Raw genomic sequence first — 24,929 nt, 5'->3', positions numbered from 1 at the left:
TTTTGTTGAATAGCCTAAAGAAAGACACTCAGAGGTGAAAAAATAATAACTATGGCACTCTGCAGAAGAAAAAATATTCATCCTCTTGAGAGCCAGTCAACATGCTTGTCATTTAACCAACAATGTTATTTATGGTGACAGTTCTATGCATCGTTACAAGCGTGCAAATCCCACTGAATTTAATGGAATTTGCTTATAAGTTTACATGCTGAATTTCAGGCTGCATGACGCTTAACTCCCCAACCTTCTTAACTCTTTTTTTCAGACCCTCATTCCTCAGGTATTTTAAACTCTACATAGCCATGTTTAACCTAATAGGGTAAAGAGATATGGGAGAACTAGAAAACATCAAAGGAGGAGCTTCAAATGCAAAAAAGTCTCTTAAGGACCTCGATCATGTTGCAAATAATGGAAAATGGTCAATTGTGTATTCTTTTCCTTTTAAACTACGTCATTGTCCCGTGTACTAAGGTCACCAAAAACACCCAGAGATCATTAAACTACCAAATCCAAGCTCAGCTTTCTCTCCAGTGAGCCTTCCTTCCTCTTGTATTCTGTGTCTAAGCATTTCATTCCAATTCATGATGCAATGAGGTCACAGATTAGCACTCATTCTCCCCCCTTTTAAGGTTGTGTTCCTGTTCAAGCACTATTTGCTATCTGTGCAACGTTCTGGTTGTCAGCAGGGGAAAACAAGTTATTCCCTTGACTAGCTAAACTGCATGGATTGCAAGCACTGTGGAAAAGCATGGCTGCTAAGATGACTACAACTCCTTAAGAAGGAATGTCACCATTCAGGAATTTCGTAAGAACCTCATAAATAGAGCACAGAGCATCTCTGAATTCAAAGTATATTAAGAAGCCCTTTGTCCTATTTAGTGCGGTTCAAAATCAGAGACTGGTATGCTTATAAACTAAAGATTATTGTAGATTTAACCAAAACAATAAACATGAAGTAATTTGTTCATACTGAAGCTCTTCCCTAAATCTCAATTGGGAATACTGATATTCTTTTAAGTTTTTTGGCGACTAGTTAAGAATACTTTGATCCCCCACCAAGAGACAGCAGACCATTGGGGTACCCTATTTGTATGTCGTCAGGAGAGGGGGTGTCTCAAGGAAAAGGAAAACAACTTTTCAAAACGTCCCTTTAAATATTCCTGAAAGCAATCCAGAAGAGAAATTAAGATTTCTGAGATCCATTCAGCAAAAGTCAAAACAGATTCTCATCTGCTGCAACCATGACAAAAGATGTGATAGCCTAGGAAAAGCCAGAAACTTTTTCAAGGGGGAATCCCTCCCAATCACCCCCCCCAAGCTTTTTGTTTTGTTCAAAAAAATAGATTATGTTTGAATGACAAATACAATGTTTAAGATAAAGTGCTCATATATTTACTCCCCGCAAATGATTTCTAAAAATTATGCATTGGGAAGACTTTTATGTTAAGACTATGTGCAGTATCAGATGATTACAATTCCTGTACACTGAGGACAATCAAGTCCTGAGTTGTAAACTGAGACTTCAACTCTCAAATGCAACAGCAAGATGCATTTCTGCCTCTGGGGGCACTGCTATTGTCACAAGGGAAGGAAGATGATTTCAGTGCCTCATTTGCTTGTGAAAGGGCAGAGATGTTTGTTTCAATACAGGCAAACCTTCAGATTTTAGAAGTTCATTATAAGTATGGTGATGACAAATATGAAGAAGCAGAAGACGCAGGAACTGAAATTCATAGCAATAGCTCAGAAAATGAGACATTAAATTTCACTATGGAGAACTGGAGGAGACATAATAATGTTCTTTGTTTCAAAAATACTAATTGTTTCTTCTTCTTTTTATTATTATCATTTGCCTGTTCCTCATAAACTGGCAAAACCAAAGAGATTCCTTACTGCTCAGCAGCTTGTACTTTCACTTGTAACTTAAAAAACAACAACAGCAAAAAAAGTAAAAAGTAAATTCAAATTGTAATTAAACTGAAAACGTGATCTCTTTCTCATCTCTGTGTATGTATATATATAAAATAGAATTATTTTTTTCCAAAATTTCTGGGTTTTTTCTGGGAAAAATGGGAAAAACATATTCACACACACCTCATGGCTTCAAACTTTCTGGAAATGCTATGTGTCTAACCATGACCTTACCATTAACTGGCCCATATAGCTCTCATGGACCAGCCACTTAGGACTTGGTGTTAGTCAACAAATTTTGGATTTCACAGCTATTGACTCTTTTTAGAGAGCTTTAAAAGCACCAAACAGTGAGGTGTGTAACGTAAGTTTTAAAATCTCAATCTGCATTTTGAAAAACTAGTGTTTAATTCCATTTTTACAGCGGGTGGAGGGTAAGGAATTTAATATACTTTTAGCGACCTATGTACCAAAAGGTCACAAATGAAGTCCAATGAAAGGACCTGTGTATGTGTGTGTGTACATGTGTGTACATGTGTGTATATCTATATATACACAACAGTTCACAGACTTTCAGAAGCAGCAGAGAGAGGGAAAATTACTATTTGTTCCCCCTTAACAGCCTTCCCCATTTCTTGGATGCTCAAACAAGGCTGGCTCCTCTTTCCTCCTTCCTCCCAGCATGACACAGGCTGAGTAGCTAGAGTAGTACCCAAAACATATCTATCCAATCAACAATGGACAGGGCTACTGACACCCACAGGTGGAGAACTATGCTGCTCCAGTAATTCTAACAAAATGTTGTGAACTGCCCTGTGATCTTCGGATGAAGGGTGGTATACAAAGGTAATGACTGAAGTTGCACTTTTGCAAGGATTTGGTTGATTTCAGAATGGATGTGTAACCGTACAGAAGGGCTGAGGAAAACTCATGCCCCTACAGACCACTCTGTTTGGCACTTCAAACTCTCCCTAGGCCACACCCCTCATGGGCCCTACTTCACACTCCATGTGTTTTTGCCTGTCTTTGAACTTTCCAGCCATGTGGCACCAGCATCCACTATTATTTCTGAATTTGCATTTGTCAAAGATTTGACTGATGCCAAAAGCTGTGCAAACTGAGTGAGGCTTGCTGCTCTGTGGCTGCATGTAAAGCTCTGCAAACATGCAGGAATTGAGAAAAGAGTTTTCTGTAACAATTCAGCATGGCTGCAGCTTTGAAACAGTATAGGGGAGAACAGAAGTGCTTGTTAACAGAGGCACATTTTCTGAGAATACGATGGCAGGACCATGCTAACACTGTTTTTATCAGTAACAATTAATGGCATTAAACTGCTGTCAGCTGACTATTTTGAGCCTCTTAGAAGGCCAGGCAAGGCAACGTTGAACCGCTTTTCCCTGCCAGGGGAACTGACCCACCCTACAGCAAAGGCCAACCCTGACTGCTTCTGTGGTTATTTTTTTGTATATACTACAGCTTCCATCTTTACTGGCTTCTAATTTTGTTTTTAAGCGAAAGTTAGACAGCTAACTTTCTAACTAAATGATGCTTTTAAAGAAAAAAAAAGAAAAAAATAGAGCCACTTACTCAATAGCAAACTAGGATCATGGTTGGCTGCAGCCACTTGTGCACTCTTCTGTAAGTGTCTCTACTATCTTTGATTTACACATGACCATGGGTGGGATCACAACCCAAGCTTCCTTGCCCAAGTTTGTCCACTATCCTTTGGATCAATCTATGTCACAGCTCCTTACTGCTATTACATTCACAGCCCATTGTTGCAACTATGTATCTACAGGTGACAGACACATGTAGGACATGAGGCTGACAGTCTTCTCAATCTTTTAACCTCTTCCTGATGAGACTGCCAAGGAGGTAAATTAGCACTTCCAAGTGTAGGTGTCTTTGTGATGCAGACCTCTAGAAACTGGGATAAGATTGTCAAACACATTTCTCTAAGGCTGCCTTATCACCATAAAGCTTTGAGACTGGCAACCCTTCTTACCATCGACTGCTGCTTCCTCGGCCCCAAAACTCTCCAGCATTTGTTACAAAAATGTACAGGTTTACCAAATGCTATATATATTAAGGCTGTTCTTGATGCTCTCCATTTCTCAAGATGATTTTTGAGTTTGTTGTCAAAGGCAGTAATTACATAGTGACTTCTGCCTACCAGACTTGTGTAGAATTAATGTGCACAGATCCCCTTGAGTCTTCACATTTACCTAGCCCTTTCCAGTACAACCAGAACTGCTTCCTTCAAAGACCTAGTGAAAAAACTCACCTTTCTCCCCATCTTCATCACGTTCTCCTTGTAGCATCTTTTCAAGCCCTTCCTCCCATGGAGCTGGATCTCCATTTGGCAAGGTTTTATTCTGTTGCTGGGCCAGCTTTTGCCGGATAGAGTTGATTTCGCGTCTCAAGAGTCGGATGCGGCGAGTTCGGGCGCCACTTGACCTCATGGTGCTCACCATATCCAGCTTTTCCAGTAGCTCCTTCAGCTGTGCCTCCAATGAAAGGTGAGCCCGGTTCTCAGGGAGGAGAAGGTTATCAACTGCAATGAGAAGCAAGAATGTGACTGACCCACCATTTAGGTCTCACATCAACTATCATCTTCATTATACAGCTTGTGGCACCTCTTCACTCTCACTTTTGACACCTGAGATGGTTATTTTTAGAACATACCATAATTTCTGTAATTTTAAGTTGTTTTGAACTGTTTTGAATATTGTGTTTTAATTGTTGTAACTCATACTACAACTTTTGAGCAAAGGGCAGACAATTAATAAAGCTGTTTTTGAACTTCATATAATAAACAGGACATAAGGATTCTTCAAATGAAATGCCAATAATATGTAGGAAATACACCACAGAGCCAATGAGAAAGAGAGAGATCACATGCTGTGCAGCACACATAGGCAATCTGTGGCCGTGGAACTCAAGTACCCCTCACTGTTGTCCTGTATGGCCCACTCCTCCAGTTGTCCCCCATGGCGACTATTCCCACCAACAACATTGGCCTCAAATTTACTGCAGACATCTCCTGCCCACTATTTCCTGCTTCCTGGTAGACAAATAGAGAAAGTGCAGGGTACAGCACCAAGTAGGCATCTATGATCATCTGGCCAGGAAGCAGAAGACACAGTACGACGGGTAGGTCAGTACTGAACCCAGCACTGCAATGAAAGAACAAGTGCAAGGGAAGACAGGAGTGGCAAAACAGCAAACAGCATGCACCTCCCTGCCTGATAGACACACTGATTAGCATGCTCCTCAGCTGTTTACAGCATCAATCAGATGGGGAGTGGGGGAAGATGCAAAATGGGATTGCTCCATAGGATCAATGGGAAATGGAGGTCTGTATTAACAAAATTAAATACATATATATATTGTAGGCGATACTGCCTCTAGAGCAGTTTCTTAAATTATTGTCTTTCTTTGCACATATGCAGGTTTTTAATCTTCTTTCTCCTTAATGGTCTTTTATTTTTAAATGCAAAAATCCCTAATGGAAACTCACCATCCTCCCAAGAGAAACGATAAAAATCTTCTGTCTTTGGCGATTCAGGCAAATGAATCCCCACTTGGGGATCATAGCCAATAGTCTCAGCTTGCCGCCGTGCATGGCGCAATATTGCCCCTCCGAGGTCTCTCAGCCGGACAGCCGCTCGATGGAAAATGGTGTCTTTAGAATTATACCTCATGCAGTTGGTAAGAATAAGGTTAAAGTCCTCCTCAAACTCATCCAGTGTCCGGTACTGGTGGGACTCCAGCTTCCGCCTCATGGTAGAAAAATCCATTGGCTTGGAAATGAATTCCAGGTAATCTGGAACCTAAACATATAAAACCTGTACAATTACAAAAATCATTTACTAGCCAACCAGGGCATATCCATCACAAGCACTCTAGATGCCCTCTCACTGGCACTGGGGCAGTGCACAAATGCACAGTGATTTCATCCAGTTAAGTCCTATCCCATTTAGCCCCAGCAAATAAATAACCTTGCTGAGAAGCAAAAGGAAACTCCCTCAGAAAAAGTGCTCTAGTCTGCCTGGTTGGGGAATCCTCTGTATAAGAACCTTAGAGGAAGTCCTTAATTTATACAAGAACAGAGCAAGTATGCCTTGAACAGTCCAAACTGATCTTGCTTTTTGTGAGTTACATTTTGCAGGCATTCAAATGAGCAGTTCTTTAGGTCAAATCTAACTGCACTTCTAGGTAAAGTACTTGCCTCACTCAGCTTTACAGGTTCTGCAAAGATCTGGGCTGGATCCTTTTCCTGTAGAAGATCCAGTGTTGTCCGCAGAAGCACGTTGAAAGGTGTGAGCTGCAACTCCAAGGCAGCTTGCTGAACCTTTACCTGAAAATCATAGAATCAGAGTTGGAACGGATCCCAAGGGTCATGTAGTTCAACTGCGGGCAATGCAGGAATGATAACTAAAAGCAGCACACCTGAGATACTAATGATGGAAAATAGCATTTCCTGCAGGCAAACCTTGTAAACTGCAGAAACTATAAATGCTAGTTCTGATAAAACCAACTAACTTGAGGCTAAAAGGATAGCAGGATATACAACAAGCAGGGCTGGCCCTACCATTAGGCAAAACTAGACAGATGATTTTGAACATCATGAACAACAAATTTGTTATTGAATCTATTACTTCTAGTGGCAAATATCTCAATAACAATATCGTGGGCCAGATAAACTACTCGTTTGATACATATGTTTTCTTTTAATGATCTAGCCGTATTTATTCATGTGTTTTTAAAATGGTTACGAAATGAAGAAACCTGACCTGATCTATACAGGAATGCAGTTTAATTGTAGCATTTGCAGTTGAGATGGCTAACTTGAGGCCAACAGGCCAGATATGGCCCACCAAGCCATAGAAAATTACTCACGAGGCCCCAGTCTGGTCAGGAGATAAATATCCCTGTCTGTTCTTTACACAGTAATCGCTAAAGTGGAGATGGATGTGATATCTACTCATCAGAATATAAAATCCCTCTGACTGCTTTTTAGAGACCTCTTCTAAAGAGATCTTCTCTAAAGAGCAAGCAGAGGGATCTTTCTTCTCTGATCTCAACACTAAGCACTTTAGCTCTGTGATCTTAGATGCAGATATGGAGATAAAGTTTAATCTGGCGGTTAGAGAAATATCTGAGCTCCAATCGCAGTGCTAAGCACCACAGCACTGAAATCAGAGAAAGTTGTCTTCCAGCTCTTTAATACTAAGAGATAGCATTTTCCCCTCAACTTCACTCCAGCACTAGGGGGAAAGGGGGCAGGGAAAAGCTGCCATTTAATTTTAAAGTGCCAGTGGATGTGTTTGTGTGTGTGTGTGTGTATGCACATGTGCGCATACTCACCCACACACACACACAGTTTGTCCAATAAGAGCTAGGATCTGACTCATTTCAGAATCTTTTTTTTTTTTTGCTGTAATCCTGTGCACACGTATTTTGGTGTAAGGCCCACTGAATGCAATACAGCTTGATTCTGAATAAGCATGCTTAGGATTGCATTGGTGTTTTGTTTTTTGTTTGGTTTTAACACTAAAATGGCAATCACTCCACATCCAGGCCACCTTAGCAGCTCTAATCAAAGGTATTAAATAATGTCCATCTCATTGGGAGTGTAAACAGCTGTACAGATCATCAGGTCATGCTCATACCAACCTGCTCACGTTTGAGTTTTTCACGCTTACGAATTAATTCAATGAGCAGCCGTGCTCTTTCCAAGTCATGCCGCAGTTTTTGCCAGTACTTCAGTTCCTCCTTCACTGCACCAGTCTTCTCATCATGCTCTTTCTGTAAAATGGGAGATTTTTCTTTCTTTCTTTTTTAATGGTACCTGATCTCTCTTCATATCTCTCCTGATTCACCAATCTCTTCATATTTACAGTTATTCACAGTCAGTCTTTAACTAGATCATAGAATCTAAGCACCTTATGAGTCCTAAGCATAGATTGACTATCTAAAGAAGTCCAACCAACGTTCTGAGTATGTTCTGGAAATGTTTTAACCATACCCACTGACATTCTTTAACTTCTCAAATATGTGTTGCTAATTCATACCTGTGGTATAACCAAGAGCGAGGCTCCATTGCTTTTGGCCTTTTGACAAAGGATTGCACTGTGTCATCAGTGGCACAGGAGGCACAAAATGGCAGTGACACCCTCCTGGTGGTGGCAGCACTGTGCTCACCAGGACTGTGTTCACCAGGAATCATGGGGTGGAGAGCTACAGGTTGATGGCAGAAACATGTCTCTGGTGCAGACACACATACACAACAATGATGACGCCAACAGAATGCTCCCTCGATCTTGCCCCCACCCCATTTTTGTCCCAGTGAACATAGTGGCACCACCACCAGGAGGGCATCACTGCTGCTCTCCTCCCCCCCCCCAACCTCGCACACTGCTGCAGCTCTCTAGCAAAGTCACTCAAAAAAAGTTATGGGGCACAGCAAATGTCAAGTACCAATTCTGTGTAAAGAAAATAGTAAAGTGTATGCCTAGCTCAAAAGGACTAGACCACAAACAGTAAATCAGTGGGTACAGTCTTTGGCCCTGACAACTAAGGAAAAGTGGTCTCCACAGTGCTGATTGTTTCTAAGGTAAAGACAGATGTAGTGTTTTACACAGGAAAGAAAAACAATGTGGATAAAATCCATTGATAACCATCTACAAGGTAAAAACAATGGGATGTGGTTTCAAAGGAAGGAACTGTTAAGAGAATTTTCAGCAGGAGGCATAGATCATGGGTGGCTTGGCTTTATGCTACGTGGCATAATACAAAAATTGCATGCTGCAAAACCTCTATTACAATCACAATGACCGCTCCCCGCATAAAACGGGGGGCGACCTTTGCATGGACACGCGCAGCCCCTGGATCTGGAGCGGCTCCATCAGCATAGGCTTGGCTTTGCCTTCCCTCAGGTGGGATACCTGGAGGTCTCCGCCTATCCCAGTCAGTTGTCCAATCCCACCTGGGGGAAGCGTTGCCAAGGAGATCAGGCCAGGTGGGGGAGGGATTACCTGCCCACACAATAGAGGGAGCATCTTACCTGGGAATCCTCACTTGGCTCCAGAGTTTCTCCCACCCTACCCACCCTCAGTTAATGCCTTATTTTGCAGGTTAACTTTTCTTCACAGGTTTTGCAGGTTAACTTTTCTTACAGGTATGCGGGCGCTGCTACGTTAAGGTCGCTGTCAAAGGGCCGGAAAGGAATTTCCCTGCATTGGCAGGTTTTGCCTTTCCCGTAGCAAAATGTCACAACTTTGGTATCACAAGGTATCAGGCCTTGGGCGGAATCCTTTTGTCCATCTTCCTCTTTGCAGCTGCGATACCAGGGTTCCCCGTTAAAGGGGTTTCTGAAGGGAGGCTTTGACCGTACACCGAAAGGTCGTCATTGCTCTCCCCTGCGGCGGCGGCTATCTCTGCTTCAACATATGTTCTCCAGAGCCGGCCCATCCCCCACACAAACAGTGGATAACCCTGATGCTCCCTAGGTCCCCGGCTGGGGACTGGGGAGAGAGAACGCCCAATGCCTGAGCCAAGGTCTACCCACATTTGAAATTTAATAAAGTTGTGGCCAATTTAATCCCATAGCACGTTGTCTTGAGTCGTTATTCCACATGGGGGGGGGGCCACTCGGGACCTGGGGACTCCGCCTGTCCACGCAATAGTTATTATTCATGGACAACTCTACTAAAGGAAGATTTTGAAGTTCCATTTCTATACTTCATAAGCAATTCCCAAAATGAACTACCCTCCTACTTTTTTTAGCTAGCAGTAGCTACTCCATCCAAGGACATTTTCCATCCATGTATCCCAGAAGCTTCCCTAATTAGTTCATGTAACACTATTCTCTCATGGTATTTCAGGGTTCAGTAAAATGTCAATGATGCCACAATCATACCTGTTCTGCATTTCTTTGGGACTGCAGATGAGAGTGCAGACGCCGTATAAGAGGAACACCGTTTCTTGACTGACGCTTTAAAAGCCAGTAGTTGTGCAGTCGCTGCATAAACTGATTCTTTCTCTGGAAGGCGAGACCACTGCAGATTTTATTCAGTCTAGGGAAAACAAAAGCATCAAGCGATTTCATCACATATTAAACCCAACTTCAGATTCCGGAAGACCAGTGTAACACATGGAAACCCCCACTTTAGCAAAACAGTGCCTAATTTTCTAACATCACATTACATGTTAGGAATTATATAAGTAACTCAAGTTCATCAGAGGCTTTTCAACTGTGAAATTGCTGCTCTGTAAGAAACAGCTCTACAGCTCCAATTAAGCAATAGCAACAGCAAAATGGGCAACACCCAGCCATCAGCTTAGCTCAAATGGACCAAATTAATTCAGAGGTTTAGCACAAGTGATTACTCTAGTCACTTTCATATAATCACTTAAACGCATTACTAATATAAACACTAAGCAACAAACACAACTGTAGATAGAGGTTACAATCCCGCTCCAAGTTAAACTGTCACAATCCCATTGAAGTCAATGGGATAAGCCTAAACTCGGACCATAAATTGCAAATTTTCTTCGTTTCCCACCTTCAACAATTTGTGCCTGCACTTCATTTCCTAACGTAATTAAGCATTTGCTGAAACAGCCGCAGGGCATAAAAGATGCCACCCAATTGGAAAACAGGAGAAAAACGCTGGGCTAGTTCATTGATCAACATGGAAACAAAAGCCAGAATGGTTTCCCCACTCACCGGTATGAAGGGATCTGTGCAACCATCAGCAAAGGGGCAGAAGAACAGGCTTCCTTCTTTGCCTTCTGCTTCAATTTCACTTTGTTCTTGCTCTTGGGAGTGCCCCCATCTACTGCCTCATTCCTTGAAACATCCTCCTCTCCCTTGTGAACAGTAGTTGTGCGCCCTTTCTTCACTGTGCCAGGAGGGGAATGTGCCTCACAATAAGCAGTCTTGCGCACAGTAAACGTTGTGCCATTGAGGCTGGTCTCCCTCATGGGCTCAATCTTCATGAAGAGACCAGCCCTCTGGGCACAGGTGACATGGAAGGCTGTGTAGCAGTTCACCTTGTGACACTGGATGGCTGCTCCCATGCCCTTCTGCTTGCAGATGTAGCAAGTGAGCTTCCAGCGAGCTGGTGGGATATTTTCTATCCCCTCAATGGGCTCCAGAAACACAGTGTTTGCAAAACAGACTTCTGGGATCCAGATGGCACAAACAACATGGGCCCAGTGACCATCACTGGTCTGCTTGAAGGCCCCACCCTTGTTTGGGCACAAAACACAATCAACTGGGCGGGAAGGGGACTGTAGGCAGCAGCGACAAAGCCATTGCCCCTCAGGGATGTAGGGCACTCCATAGCATTCTTGGTGCACAGCCAAGTTACAAATGTCACAAAACAAAATGACGTTGCTGTTATGGCATTCATCATCCATGCAAACACAGCAAACGGCATCTTCATCTATTAGAGTCTGCTGGGGCCCATTGTTGCGGCTCTCCAGGTATGACTCCTTCTCCAACCGATCTACTAGCAACTCAAAAGTCTCAGCAGAAACTGACCCATAGCCATCGTTCTTCCTTTTCTCATTGATCATGTCAAGCCACGCCAAATCTTCCTCATCCATATCATACTCCACTTCAGCATCAACATCTTCAGGTGGCTTCTCAATGTACTGATAGTATGTTGAAGGCAGGGCTGGAGCATCTGGTTGGCTCAAGGAATCAATCATCCGAAAGCTGGGCTGTGGTAGGTGGAATGATGTCCCAGGAGCATGTTTTGTGCATGTCTCCCTTTTTTTGCCTTTACACTGAGTTTTCTTTGATTTTGAAGGAAACAGTGGCTGCTCACTGTTTTCTTTGTTACTGTTGCATTCTGTGATGTCCTGGGCAGTCAGTTCATCCTCTGTGATGATCTTTAGAGGATCATAAATGCTGATGCGATGGAGACGCCCATCAATATCAACTTCGACTATCCGCTGGGCCTGGGCATAGGTCAGAGTCTCTCGCGTGGGTGAGCATTTCAAGCTATATGGTGAAGGAGAACGTCTCCCTTCTAGGGTCTGTCGGGACCTCCTCCGAGGTTTCCTCATAGCAGCAACTCAAAAAACCCTGCAGAATAGTCCAAAAGAAAAATAGCATAAACATGAGCAGCATAAATTTCAGGGCAACAAGGTCTGACTTCAACTGATTAATTGGTTAAAGTTAATTTTAACTAACAGGGCTGAGAAATAAGAACATACCTGTTTATTTGGCAACTACTTTGTGGGAATAAAAAAAGAAAGAAAATAAAGCCTTTTAAACAATGAGTGGTAGACAGATTTGGCTTATCTCACACTTCAGTTTCTCAAAAAGGCACCTATCCTGAGGTAACTTAGGTAATGTTCAATCTGAAAAGTATTTAAACTGAATTGATTGCTCTGTTAAAAAACAAAATTTAACCAAATACAAATTCTTTAAGAAATAGCCCTAAAGATATGGCTATCCTGAATATGAATCTTAGATTCTTTTCCTCTTTCTACTAAAGTGTTTTAGCATTATAGGAGTCATTCACAGAACCAACAAGACAAAGATATCATAAGCAAGCAGCTAGGAAGGCTAGACACAGAAGACTTGTAGAAGAGAACCTGGAAGCAAAGAAAATCCAATAATAAACAAGGAGGTTGAAAATGAAGAAATGGATCAAAAGAAGAATTTAATTAGGAAACACAAACCCGAGCAAAGAAGTAAAATAAAGGAGCTAAATATCAGCCTGTCTCTTCTAATGAACTAAGATTCTGAAACAGAGAATGCAAAGCAGCACATGAATGCAAACTAAAAAGATAAATTTGGGCTGGGGCCTTATCTCTTAGTGCACTTTTGGGTGTGTGAAACTTTAAATTAGTGGATGCCTAATTTGCTGTAAGCTATTCTGCTCCATCTGCACTTTACATTTAAAGCTGTATTATACCACTTCAAACAGGCATGGCTTTCCCTCTGAGAAGTGTTAGGAGAGCCCTATTCCCCTCACAGAGCTACAATTCCCAGAGTGGTTTAACAAGCAGCCCCTCTCCCCAGGAAACACTGGCAACTGTAGCTCTAGTGAGGGAAATCGGTCACTGCATAATGTTAACCTAAAATGGAATCAAAAGCTTCCATAGTTTCCTTGCAGTCACATCATGGAGGGAAGGGGCACATGATTGTGAGATATTAAGTGTGTACAAACCAACCATTGATTTGGAATTGTACACTTGAACAGAATTTAACTTGCAGTTGAGGAAAATGTTTGAAAAGGCAAACATGTATTATGTGTGCAAACACGAAAGACAAAACCTTTTGCCCTCCCATCACCCAATTTTCTTTTTGGCGCGATTCTTTTACCCCCCCCCCCACAACCCAATAACTATTATAATGCATGCTCTTCAATGGTCAACTTTATATTTCCTACATTGTCACAGTTTAAGAAGAATATGTCAATGTTTTACATTTGTTCCTATTGTGTAATTATTTTTGAAACATTCAATAAAAATGCATTTAAAGAAAGGAGAAAAAGCCAGGCCCTTTTTCCTAGGCCCTCTGTTTAACTGTAAGCCAGGAATAAATTTAACAAATGGCAGTTTTCCAAACATGGAAATGCAACAATTGAAATCCATACCTATTGTATAGGTCTTAGTGGCATAGAACAAAGTAACAATACTTCTTTTAAGATAAACATGTATTCTTAAAGACATAATTGAGAATCTACAATTCCCCTTTGGTTACAAAATATGAGCCTTCAGACTGCATCTGCTACATTTTTTCCAAAGGCTATCATTTGAGAAGGATGAGAATTCTAAAACTACTTGTTCTGAGATGATGCAACTTAAGTCAGAGAGGCTACTTCATGGTTGAAGCAACTTTAAAACTACTTTTTTAAAAACCTGGGGAAAAGAAAGACTGTTGCGCTTCCTGCTCAGTTCCTGTTTGCATTGTTTTGTCCTTTCCTCCAATGAATAAGCACCCTTAATCATGCCCAGATTTCATTGGATGCGAGGATGGGATATTGTCCATGTCTTCTGTTCTGAACAGAGAAAAGGTACAAAGAGGTTCTCTCTGTAACTACAGTGGTAGCTGATGTAGGTGGCCTTTTTCCATTGATGGGGGGCTAATGGAAGCCATGCCAATGCCATTTTGTGGTCTTGTGTCTTCCGCTCCTTTAAATGTGGCAGCTATTTTTTGTTAAGCTATGCCTCACAACAGTTACTTCTTATTATATCCCACCTCAAGGCAGCCATTTATTGACTAGTGCATTGCACTTTCTCAAAACTCCCAATGCCTCCACTGGTCCCTGAATGTTGGTGACCTGTGGGATAAGTGGTAGTGACTTGCTTAGGGCTACCCAGTAAGCTTCATAGCTGAGCATATACTGTGTTTGAATATTGGAGTCTTATGTTCAAGCCTAATACTTTTAAACACAGAGCAATGCTACATTAGCGGAAGAAATAATGCTACATATATCATCTTTTGAAAATGCTAATGAGAAAGAAGTTCTCAGTGTTTGACTCTGATAGCTTACTGACAGGTGGCTGGAAAAATAACTTTTAAATAAACAAACATATAGAACAACATTGAAACAAATTATGATAGTAAATGTGGCTACTCCACAAACTGCTTCTAGCCCACTGGTTCACTTGTGTAGTGTACACTTGGCCTGCACTGCTCTATAGAAATAAAAATATAAACATTTATTATATAAATATAAAATAAAAGTAATTATTATATAAATATAAAGTAGTGTGCCATCAAAGCTCCTTGTGGTTGTTATGTGGGCTGTTTTGCTCTGTTGTTATGGTTTATGTGTTGTTGTTGTTGTTTAGTCGTTTAGTCGTGTCCGACTCTTCGTGACCCCATGGACCAGAGCACGCCAGGCACCTCTGTCCTCCACTACTTCCCGCAGTTTGGTCAAAATGGTTTATGTATTTATGTTTTAAATGTGTTGTAAGTTGCTTGAAGATCTTCAGGTAACAAGCGATCAACAAGTTAATAATAATAGTCATGATATTATTATTATTATTATTATTATTATTATTATTATTATTATCATCATCATCATCATTATTATTATCATGTCAGTAGATTTTTTCATACTGCGCAGAACCAATTTTAGACTGAAAAATTTGGTTGTCCCTGAGAGTAATTTCGTTGTCCCTGAGAGGGGGCAATGACAATAAAGATATTATTATTATTATTATTATTATTATTATTAAAAGTGCATTTATCATATCAAAAGGGGGAGATGGAATATATGCATCAGTCAACATCATGATGTACGGTATTAATATTGACTGATGCATGTATCCCATCTTCCCTTTTAAAGAAATGTGTTTGAGAAATCAGTATTTTGTTTATACAGGGGAAGGAGCAAGCATTCCATTTATATGGGATGGGGGGATTTGAAGGACTCTTGAGCATTGTTTTTTGAGCAGGGGAGGCCAATGATAGTTTCCTGGAGAAAGTTTCCTTAAAAGAATCAAGTCTATGTGGAGTTTTTTGAGGGACAATAGGAAGGGAAAGAGAGTGGGAAGGGAGGAAATGGGGATGAGGAATCTGTGAAAGGAAAATAAGGTCCCAGTCCATGTTGCCTTTCAGGGCTGCTTTCACCCTAGAGCCCTTAGGTGCACAGTTTCCTCTAATTAGCTGGCAAAGGAATTAAAGCAGAGTGTCCATACAGAGCTTGCATATAGTACTATATTACCAAGCAATGGCCTTCCCCATAACCAAATTCTCCTATGTTCCATCACAATTAAGTTCTATTTAAAACAAAGGTCCCTGACAACTTCAGTTCTAAGTTTATTGCTTGTTGTTTCTGCTAGGTTTTTTTTAAAAGATATTTATTAAAATTTTCAAAATTAATACAGTAAGAATATAAAAAGTCAAAAAGAAAAAGGAAAAAAAAATACGAAAAAACAGAAAAAAGATACATAAAAATTAAAAACACATTAAGTTCACCAAAATTTACTTTCATTGACATATTTTCCCAACCTCCTCATACCTCCCCTTTTTGTATTCCAATTCAAATTATTGATTCAGCAAATCCTTAACCATAATTCTTAACCTAATAAATTAACATGTTATTATTTTACTTTTACTCTTTCATCCATTTCCTCAATTTATTTTTGCTAACCTTATTTTCCTTTAATTTAGTTCATTTTTTAAAAAAAACCAATTTTACCTTATCCAAACTTAAACATCAATACTTATACATCAATACATATTCTTAAAACATTCTTTCTAAAGTCGACCCAAATTCCCTTCCACGAATTTCCCAAATTTCATAAACATTACAAAAACAAAAATAAAAGCAAAACACATTATACTTATGTACCCTTTGGATTCCCAAACCCCACCCCACCCTTCCCCGGTTCCAGTCCCCAACAAATGTCCATCAGTCTTAATCTAATATTTAGCCTGGAGATCTCACATCCGAGGCTCTTAATTCTCTCTCAATTCCTCTCTGCTGGTTTTTTTTGATAGTCCTTAAAATTAAACACCAACTCTCGGAGAAGCTCTGGCCCTTCAGGATCCATGTTTCTTTCAACCAGTCCTCCATACTTAAAGGTGGAACCCAAATCTTGTTTCTTACTCCTTTCAAGTCCAAATGTCCCCAAGGCTCCAACCTCCACCTTGAGCAATTTATAATCCTTAGGTCTTCGGATCTCCACATAAGGAGATCTTTCCTTTCTTCAATCTCCAATTCAGGCCAGATTTTCCACATCAAATTCTTATTTTCCTTCATTACCATCATGTCAGGCCTCAAGTCCTCCTTCATCATCTGCAGCTCTTCAGGGACAACATATGTCTCCTTCTCCAAATTCTCAAAGTTGTCAAGTTTCTCTTTCTGTTCAGTTGAATAAACTTCCAGATTCAACTCCTTATCAGTTTCAATGATATTGTTTACAGTTGAGTCCAGAGTTGTAACATTTATAGCCAAAACATCAATTTGGCCTTGCAACTTTCCCAAGAGAACAAAGACTCTGTCCAATTCAGCCTGAATTCTCCCTTCTCCAGCCATTCTTGTAATGTCCCAAATCCCCCTCTAGAGGGATTTTGATTTCTTAGTGTTCATTCCAATCCAAGCCCAAAAATCCAGCTAGTTTGTATCAGTTCTTCCTTGTTTTCAACAAATTGTAACAAAAATTGTAACATATATAACCAGCAGAAGCAACAGAAACAAAGTTCTCTTTTTCCGTTTTGACAGCTACTTGGACAGCTGTCAAACTCTTTAGTACCTCATCGACAGGCTCTCTCGCGGAACACTCCCGGGTCCGGGAGGGTGGCACTTCAGTTCCCAAAATTAGCTCTTTATCCTCCAGCAAAATTTCTTATACTGCCAAATCGTGAAATTAAAGTCTTTTACCAAAGAAGGAAAGAAGAAAAGGTTCTCTCGACCTTAGTTAGCAGGTCTTTGCTTTAACTTGTTTACAAGACGGGGAGGCAGACTTCCTTTTTACACCTTCCCCGATCGTGCCTAATTCTTAAAAGCAAAATTTTCTTTACAGTACCAATTTCCGTAGTACTCACGGGTTGTTACTTTTAGAGTCCAATTGTTCAAATGAAGAAGTCAGCGCTCTCCGACCATGGCAATGTGGCTTCACTCTGCAGGAGAAGCAGTCGACTCTCCGCACCGCGCCACTCACCCCGTCCCCCGTTCCGAAGCCTTTAAAAAGGCTCCTTCGCAGGTCGGGGGGCGCAAATGGTGCCCGCCGAGTCACCAGGTTCACAGGCTTCACCGCCTGTGATTTTTATGGGTCCCCGCGTCGCCGCAGCGGCAAGACCCGATCCTGCAGAGCCGATTCCCTCCGGAGCTCAGAGGGAATCCGCCATTAGTCGATGGCGCTAACCCGGAAGTCTGTTGTTTCTGCTAGTTTTATTGCTTCCTGTTGATCCCAGCTGGGAAACAAGTTATAAAGGGCCTGCTAATTGCCCCTTAAATAGCTTGCTTTAATTGCCCCTTTTTGTGAAACATTTCATTTCTCAGTGCTTCCTATCTCCAAAGCTCCCCCCTGTGTGTTCAGAGTGGACTTAGCATATGGTTTTGCCTTTCAAAGTAACATCTACAGAAACACAGGTAAGCAGAAGTGGGACTGCAGCGTGCTAGAATGGGAGGGGGGAATCATTCCTCTCACCATGGTCAAGATAAAAATTTCCACCCCCAAAGCTGCTATTAGCCTCAGGGGGACATTTCCCTATTAGGGCTAACAGTACATTTGTGGGCGATTTTAATCAGGACCACAAAAGTGGAGGGAGGAGGGGATAATTAAACTCTCCTTCTCCAGATGACATGTTCCCACTCCTGCTCAGGGCCCCCTGAAACTATTACTTTGAAAGGCAAAACTAGACACATTAAATCAATTAATGGCATGGCAGAGAGACATAGTCCCATAGTGCATTCCTCATCATCTGAGCTATACTCTCCCTCCCAGGGATTTATATACTGTTTCTATACAACTGTGATTAGGTACAAAGTTTGTTTGAGTACTATGCTCCACCGTGGCAGAGGACACAGGGTGGGTAGCCAATGATTTTGGGGTTCAATTAGTGTTTTTTACTTACACCACTTAGGACATCAGTGTAACATTACAACAGTGTGTTGGAGTTAGCAGCATAGCATTTTGTGTATATCTGATTCTCTTCTGTCATGCACTCAACCTTGGCCCATTTTGGTGAATCCACTGGTAAAGTTCTGCTAGCAGTTCAAGTATGCTGGTGTGAAACTACACCAGTGATATTTCTACTGGCACAGCCTTAAAATGGCAGAGCAGAAGGCAGCCCTGTATCAGGAGATTTTTTATGTTTGTTGTTTTTATTATGTTTTTAGATATGCTGTGAAGCCACCCAGAGTGGCTGGAGGAACCCAGCCAGATGGGAGAGCTATAAATAATAAAATCATTACTATTACTATGTCCTATGATTCTCAAGCCATAGTATTATGCCATAATGTTCTGCTTCCATTATGTTCCACTTGCATATTTGTAAGAAGGCAGTTGTGTTGTAAAAGTGCCTCCTCCGCAATGAATACAAAATTTAGCCATGCAAAATTTAGCTTAGTGGATTGCCTATGAAGACATATTTTCTATTCTCATGTTAAAACACTAAAGATGACAGCTGGTTACAGAAGACAGAAACCACTTTATTTTACATTCCCTTGATTTTCAGTATTCAAATTATTCAACCCTTATGCTAAATCAGCACGTGCTGGATTCCCCCCACCCCACTGATTTACAACCATAAACCAATTATTTCATAGAATCATAGAATTGTAGATTTGGAAGGGGCCGCAAGGGTCATCTAGTTCAAGCATCTGCAATACAGGAATCTACTAGATCACACGACAGATGGCCAGTCAACCTCTGCTTAAAAACCTGCAAGGAAGGAGAGCCCACCACCTCTCGTTGAACAGCTCTTACTGTCAGGAATTTTTTTCTTGGTATTTTGTTGGATCTACTTTCTTGTAACTTAAATCCATTGGTTTGGGTCCCAGCCTCTGGAGCAGGAGAAAACAAGCTTGCTCCATCCTCCATGTGACAGCCCTTTAGATATTTGAAGATAGCTATCATCTTCTTACCAGGCTAAACATACCCATTTTCACCAACCGTTCCTCATAAGGCTTGGTTTTCAGACCCTTTATCGTTTCATTTTCTTTCTTGCACCTCTCTCCTCTGATGCTATGCCACTCTTCTTACAAGGCCACATTATAGCAATAAACTTTGTGGACTTAATACAAATTCCTCTGCACAGCAGCCAACTCCTAGGGGCTGAGGTCCCTTCAGCAGTCCCCCCCCCCAAAAAATGGAGGGGGCTGGTCCTCCTAAGGTTGATGAGTGTGGCCATTCAAATGGTGCATGTGTGCTGTGCCATGTGATCGATTGTGTAGGGCAGGGCTTGCCCCCCAAACATTTTGGTCAAGTTGGCACCCCTGTCCCTCTATAATACTGTAGCAGTGTCTTCCTTCGCAAGGTACATCCAACATCTCACCTTCCTAAAACAGCTTTACCTTTCCTCCACACTTTTCAAGACTTCACCCTTGTCTATTGCTAACATTTGCCACTTATCAAGAGACTAGACTCCTTTAGCACTTTCACCAAGGCCCCAATCTGCACTATACATTTAAAGCAGTATCATGCCACTTTAAGCAGTCATGGCTCTCCTCAAGTATCCTGGGAACCGTAGTTTGTTAAGGGTGCTGAGAGTTGTTAGGAGACCCCTATTCTACTCACAGAGCTACAGTTTGTGGAGTGGTTTAACAATAAACCCGTCTTCTGAGGGAACTCTGGGAACTGTAGCTCCATGAGGCTAAGAACACTTAGCATCAGATTCTTGGGAGGAAGCCATGAAAGTGCTATGATACTGCTTAAAGTGTAAATAGATGGAACGTATGTTATGTTTTCCCAGTAGTGATGTATGGAAGTGAGAGCTGGACCATAAAGAAGGCTGATCGCCGAAGAATTGATGCTTTTGAATTATGGTGCTGGAGGAGACTCTTGAGAGTCCCATGGACTGCAAGAAGATCAAACCTATCCATTCTTAAGGAAATCAGCCCTGAGTGCTCACTGGAAGGACAGATCGTGAAGCTGAGGCTCCAATACTTTGGCCACCTCATGAGAAGAGAAGACTCCCTGGAAAAGACCCTGATGTTGGGAAAGATGGAGGGCACAAGGAGAAGGGGACAACAGAGGACAAGATGGTTGGATAGTGTCTTCGAAGCTACAAACATGAGTCTGACCAAACTGCGGGAGGCAGTGGAAGACAGAAGTGCCTGGCGTGCTCTGGTCCATGGGATCACGAAGAGTCGGACACGACTAAACGACTAAACAACAACATGTTTCTGTGCATGCTAGCCACCATCTCCAAATGTCCCTAAACAACAATCCATGTCATTTTTATGCTTTTGCTATTTGTCTTCAAGTTAGTCTTTTCTAGTTTCAGTAATACAATAATCTCCCCCCAATTCATAAAACACTGAATTCCTCTCTTCCCACATGTCATTATTCCTTATTCCTATCATGCATATGCTGAATTAAAGACAAAGAATTCGTTACACATGATCCAATGAAAACTATGCCAAAGCTCTGGCCACATGTTGATGAGTGAGATTTAACTAGCATCATTATATTCAACAGATTATTGCACCATTATCTATATTAGTTTGTGCTTCTGACAGCTAAGCTGGTATGATAACCCAGAATGTTCAGTTGCTCAAGAAACCCAACTGTTTGCTGAATAGATTTTGGGAAAGGATAGGTAGTTGTCAGTTTGGCTTGGATTAAGACTTTAAACAGGCTGACTGAGAAGTCAGTTCTGGGGCAGGGACATCCTACAATAGACAAAAAATAAAATAAGAGGGAAATGCACTTTGTTGTACTGTGCTCTTCTCCTACTTCAGCAGCAGCAGCCTTAGCAATGGAAAAGTACAGCCAATGAAGGGATTGTCTTGCATTAAGGTGAACAAACTCGTATCCTTCAGTGGAGGAGGCCCCTGTTCAAGAGTTGCATCATATGCCTCAGGGAAAACGACCCTGTTGCCACTATGAACTTAAAGGCTAGAATAGGTTCCATGTGAACAACTTTCTTGCTCCTAGTCTATGGATCACATGCAATCAGTATAAACTAACAAAACATCTCTCACTAACCCTCTCAGCAGCAGATAACATTTTAATCTGCCTTTGCACTGTGTTTTGGCCTTTTTGAGAAGGGTGGTCCATGCAACTGAAGGGTTCTAGCAGCAGACCGCTGAAGGGGGTTTGAGTGCACATGCACACTCTCTCAGGTGACTCTTCAGTGTGCACAGGGAAAGAAAAACACACCAGGCCTCACAGCAGAAACCCTTTCCCTGGGGGACGGGGCAGCCTGGGCTGTGTCAGAATCCAGGCCCTTTCCACGTGACAGAGCGCGCAGCAATCGCGCTCTGCCAGATGCTAGCGGCCCTCCTTCCATCCACAGCAAGATTAAAGTCGCAGGCGGCGGGTGGGAAATGTTGAATATAAATTTGCCAACATCTACAAGCCCCTCCGAGGGGGGAAATCCCTCGACTAATTACACGGCAGGGAAAGGAAACAGCTGTAATCATCCTTCCATTGGATACGATCGCTGTCCATCTTCCTGCACCGCGGCCAGTAGCAGCACACAGCGCGCGGGCGAGAGCGACGTGTCCCTGCCTGAGCCAATAAAGAAGGGGAAGGTGGGCGTGGCTAATGGTGTCCCGGTTATGAGGGCGAACAAGATGGCGGGCATCGGTCTCCCTCTCTCTCCCCCCCGCGTTCTCACCCACTCTCTCTCCCTTCTCAGCCTCGGTATAAAGCGCTGTGGAGAAAGCCCCGCTCCGCAGCTCAGAGGACGCGAGGCCTCCTCAGTCCCGACACCCCCTCACCGCCTAGTCCGGTCACCTTCCCGCGACCCTGGGGGCGCCGCTGAGGGAGGGAGGGAGGAACGGGGCTGCAGGCAAGCGGGCGGCAGTGGTGGCGAGGGCGGGCGCGTCCTTCGGTCTACTTGCCTGTCCTCCTCCGTGGCGACGCCGGGTCTTCTGCGGGACGGACGGGCTCACGCCGTCGGGGAGGGGAGACAAGATGTCGGCTCGGCGCGCTTCCCCTCAGCGCCTCCCCCTCATAGCCGCGGCTCCCGACCTGCCTCGGACCCGCCGCCCGCTCGCTTCAGCTCCTCCGCCGCGGCTCCGGCTCCTGTTGCGGGGTGGGGGGAAGGGAGCGAGGGAAGGCAAGATGGAGGCGGCGGCGGCGACAGGAGCGCAGCCCGGCCAAGCGATGGAGAGAGGGAGAAGGGGGGGGGAGGGAAGGAGGCGGCGAGGGAGGGGGCTGCTACCGCGCTCCGCTCTTTCTCTCTCCCCCCCGGTCAGGGACCGCCCCCCCCCTTACGTTTTCCTCCCTGGACACAAAGCGTGGAGGCCCGGCGACAGCGGTCAGGAGCGGGGTTGGGGGGGCACCGAGATAGGCTAATGAGCGCCGTCGCCACTCGCCTTCCCGCTGTGGCGGGCAGAGCTTCGCGGGTTGGTACTCCCAGGCTCGCTAAGTTGCATTAGGGGTGGGGGCGACCCTAGGGGAGGCCCCTGTGGGGAGCACTTCGGGGACCGATCAGCAGGCTGGGGGGCATGGGGAAAAGGTGCCCCCGTCGGTCGAGCTCATAGGCTACATGGGTTCCTCCTGGTGCAGAGTCCTAAGGGCTTTTTCCACCCATGATCAAATTCCTGCAGGAAGTCACTTCCCCGTAGGCATGCATAGATGAATCCCACTGCTGCATGTTGAGCTTTTAACACGTGTATAGTTGCTGCAGGCTTTGGGAACCTGGCCAGAAAGTGACAAGTGTTTGGGTATCGCATGGTGTTTTCACAGGTTCCTGTTACAGAGTTGCTCTCCTCTTGTGTGAAGCAGCCCTAAAGTAGGCCTAGTTCCAAAAAGCACATGAGGTGGTGAGACTATGTCCGGACTGTACCACTGCTGTTGACGACTCAGGTTGGAACCCTGGCCAAGAAAATATTTGTATGCACATAGTACATTCCACATACAGGCTTTCTGTTTTAGCCGCTGGTTTATTTCATTTCATAGATTGCACACATGCAGAGAGCTTTGTCTTCCTTTGCTGCAGCAAACAATTCACAAACTATAACTGTGTGCTACCACATAACAAATTTGAGTAAAGTGATGCCGTACAAAAAGTTGGGACGGTATTAGAAGTACAGTCCTTGTGATGCAGGTTCATGACAGGCTATGTTTTTCAGGTAATAGCCTGTTTCTAGTTTCATACTAAAGTGCTTAACTAAGAGTAGGAGAAATGGCTTTGTACAAACACCCAGTCTTATTCTCTCTGTGGTGTATCCAGCTGAGTATATGTAACTGAAATATTTTGTAATCCTTCAGATAATCTTATTTCAAGGGGGTGTCCCTGCATTATGAGGAAAACTTGGTTGTCAATGTTACCAGCTTAATGAGGTGCTCCGCTTTATTATTTCAAGGCAGTAAAGAGGAGAGAAAGTAATACCATTTACTGCATGAAAGCAGATTAAGGGTTATAACCTCTCCCTAGTGTATAAAATTGAGTAATCTGATAGGTGACGCTTTCATACTGTGTATATGCACAGCCAGATAAAGACATTTATTTTTGTTCTTTATGCCAAGATGGCATATTTATATATTCCAAATCCTATTCTAGTAAAGAACAATAGGCATACTATTTGGTTTGCACAACTTTAGTTGTCACTGAGTTACAACCACCTACAGCAAGGCACCTGGCAAATACACTGAAGTCACTGATGGAGGATCCTGGGACTGGGACCTTTCCAGATACACGGTTGAAGAACTCTTATTCTCTAATGCTAGCAAGCTATACTGACTTCAGAACTGTAGTTGTCGGACACCTCATATTAAAAAGTTTCATTTTGTTTATGGAGAATGTTTGAAAGGTGTATACCTACATGTATGCCTAGCATCTACATGCCGTAAATGATGCATGTAAATCAACTAGCACTTCTGATATCTGAGATTGAAATTACCGTACTTCCATTCTGGTGGCTGCTGTATACTGTACTGTACTGACCGCAGCATCCTATTTCACAAAGGTTTTCAATTAGCAGTACGTTTTCAGTTAGTAATAATGACACCTTGGATGTCTAACCTCGGATGTCTGAGATTGAAAGGATCAGTGTAGATGGGCTTTGCAAGCCTTCCCACGCTCCTGCTGTCACTGTATACCCTTCACTCCCCTCTACTGCACTTCTGTTGCTATGGGATGTGATACTAAAATTCAGGGTTCCTTCTGTCGGCAGTATGGGGTGGGATGAAGGGGACAAGTCACTTTCCAATACTGCAAGTCACATTGGCTGTTACCGGGGGGGGAGATAGGAAACTCTGCACCTCACTTGTCCCCTTCGTGGTAAGTTGCAGTGACCTGTGGTGTCTGGATGCCTGAAAAGCGACAGAGACCCACCCATGCTTGCTTTACTGACCACTACTGCAGTGAAATCAAGCTGGGGTTGAGTTTGTTGGTGTCTCTGGTAAAATCCCTC

At 42.9% G+C, this 24,929-nt stretch overlaps 1 protein-coding gene across 4 annotated transcripts in view; it reads right to left on the bottom strand.

Moving 5' to 3' along the window:
* The window catches only part of BRPF3 (bromodomain and PHD finger containing 3), a 36,989-nt gene extending 13,862 nt beyond the window's left edge, over positions 1-23,127 (bottom strand). For 2 of the 4 annotated variants that reach the window (XM_053392933.1, XM_053392934.1), the window contains exons 1-7: positions 22,410-23,127; positions 10,646-12,013; positions 9,836-9,992; positions 7,591-7,722; positions 6,143-6,271; positions 5,432-5,744; positions 4,196-4,465 (exon numbers count right to left, since the gene is read on the bottom strand). In XM_053392933.1, the coding sequence (XP_053248908.1) occupies positions 4,196-4,465; positions 5,432-5,744; positions 6,143-6,271; positions 7,591-7,722; positions 9,836-9,992; positions 10,646-11,994 (2,350 nt within the window). In that variant the 5' untranslated portion in view covers positions 11,995-12,013; positions 22,410-23,127. The remainder of the gene's footprint in view (positions 1-4,195; positions 4,466-5,431; positions 5,745-6,142; positions 6,272-7,590; positions 7,723-9,835; positions 9,993-10,645; positions 12,014-22,409) is intronic. The other 2 variants (XM_053392936.1, XM_053392937.1) reach the window with 2 other exon arrangements.
* Between the last annotated feature and the right edge of the window lie 1,802 nt (positions 23,128-24,929).

The sequence above is a fragment of the Podarcis raffonei genome, chromosome 6 (assembly GCF_027172205.1).
Source record: "Podarcis raffonei isolate rPodRaf1 chromosome 6, rPodRaf1.pri, whole genome shotgun sequence".
NCBI lineage: Eukaryota > Metazoa > Chordata > Lepidosauria > Squamata > Lacertidae > Podarcis > Podarcis raffonei.
Note: the sequence above shows the minus strand (reverse complement) of the source record. Positions and strands in the feature narration are given on the sequence as shown.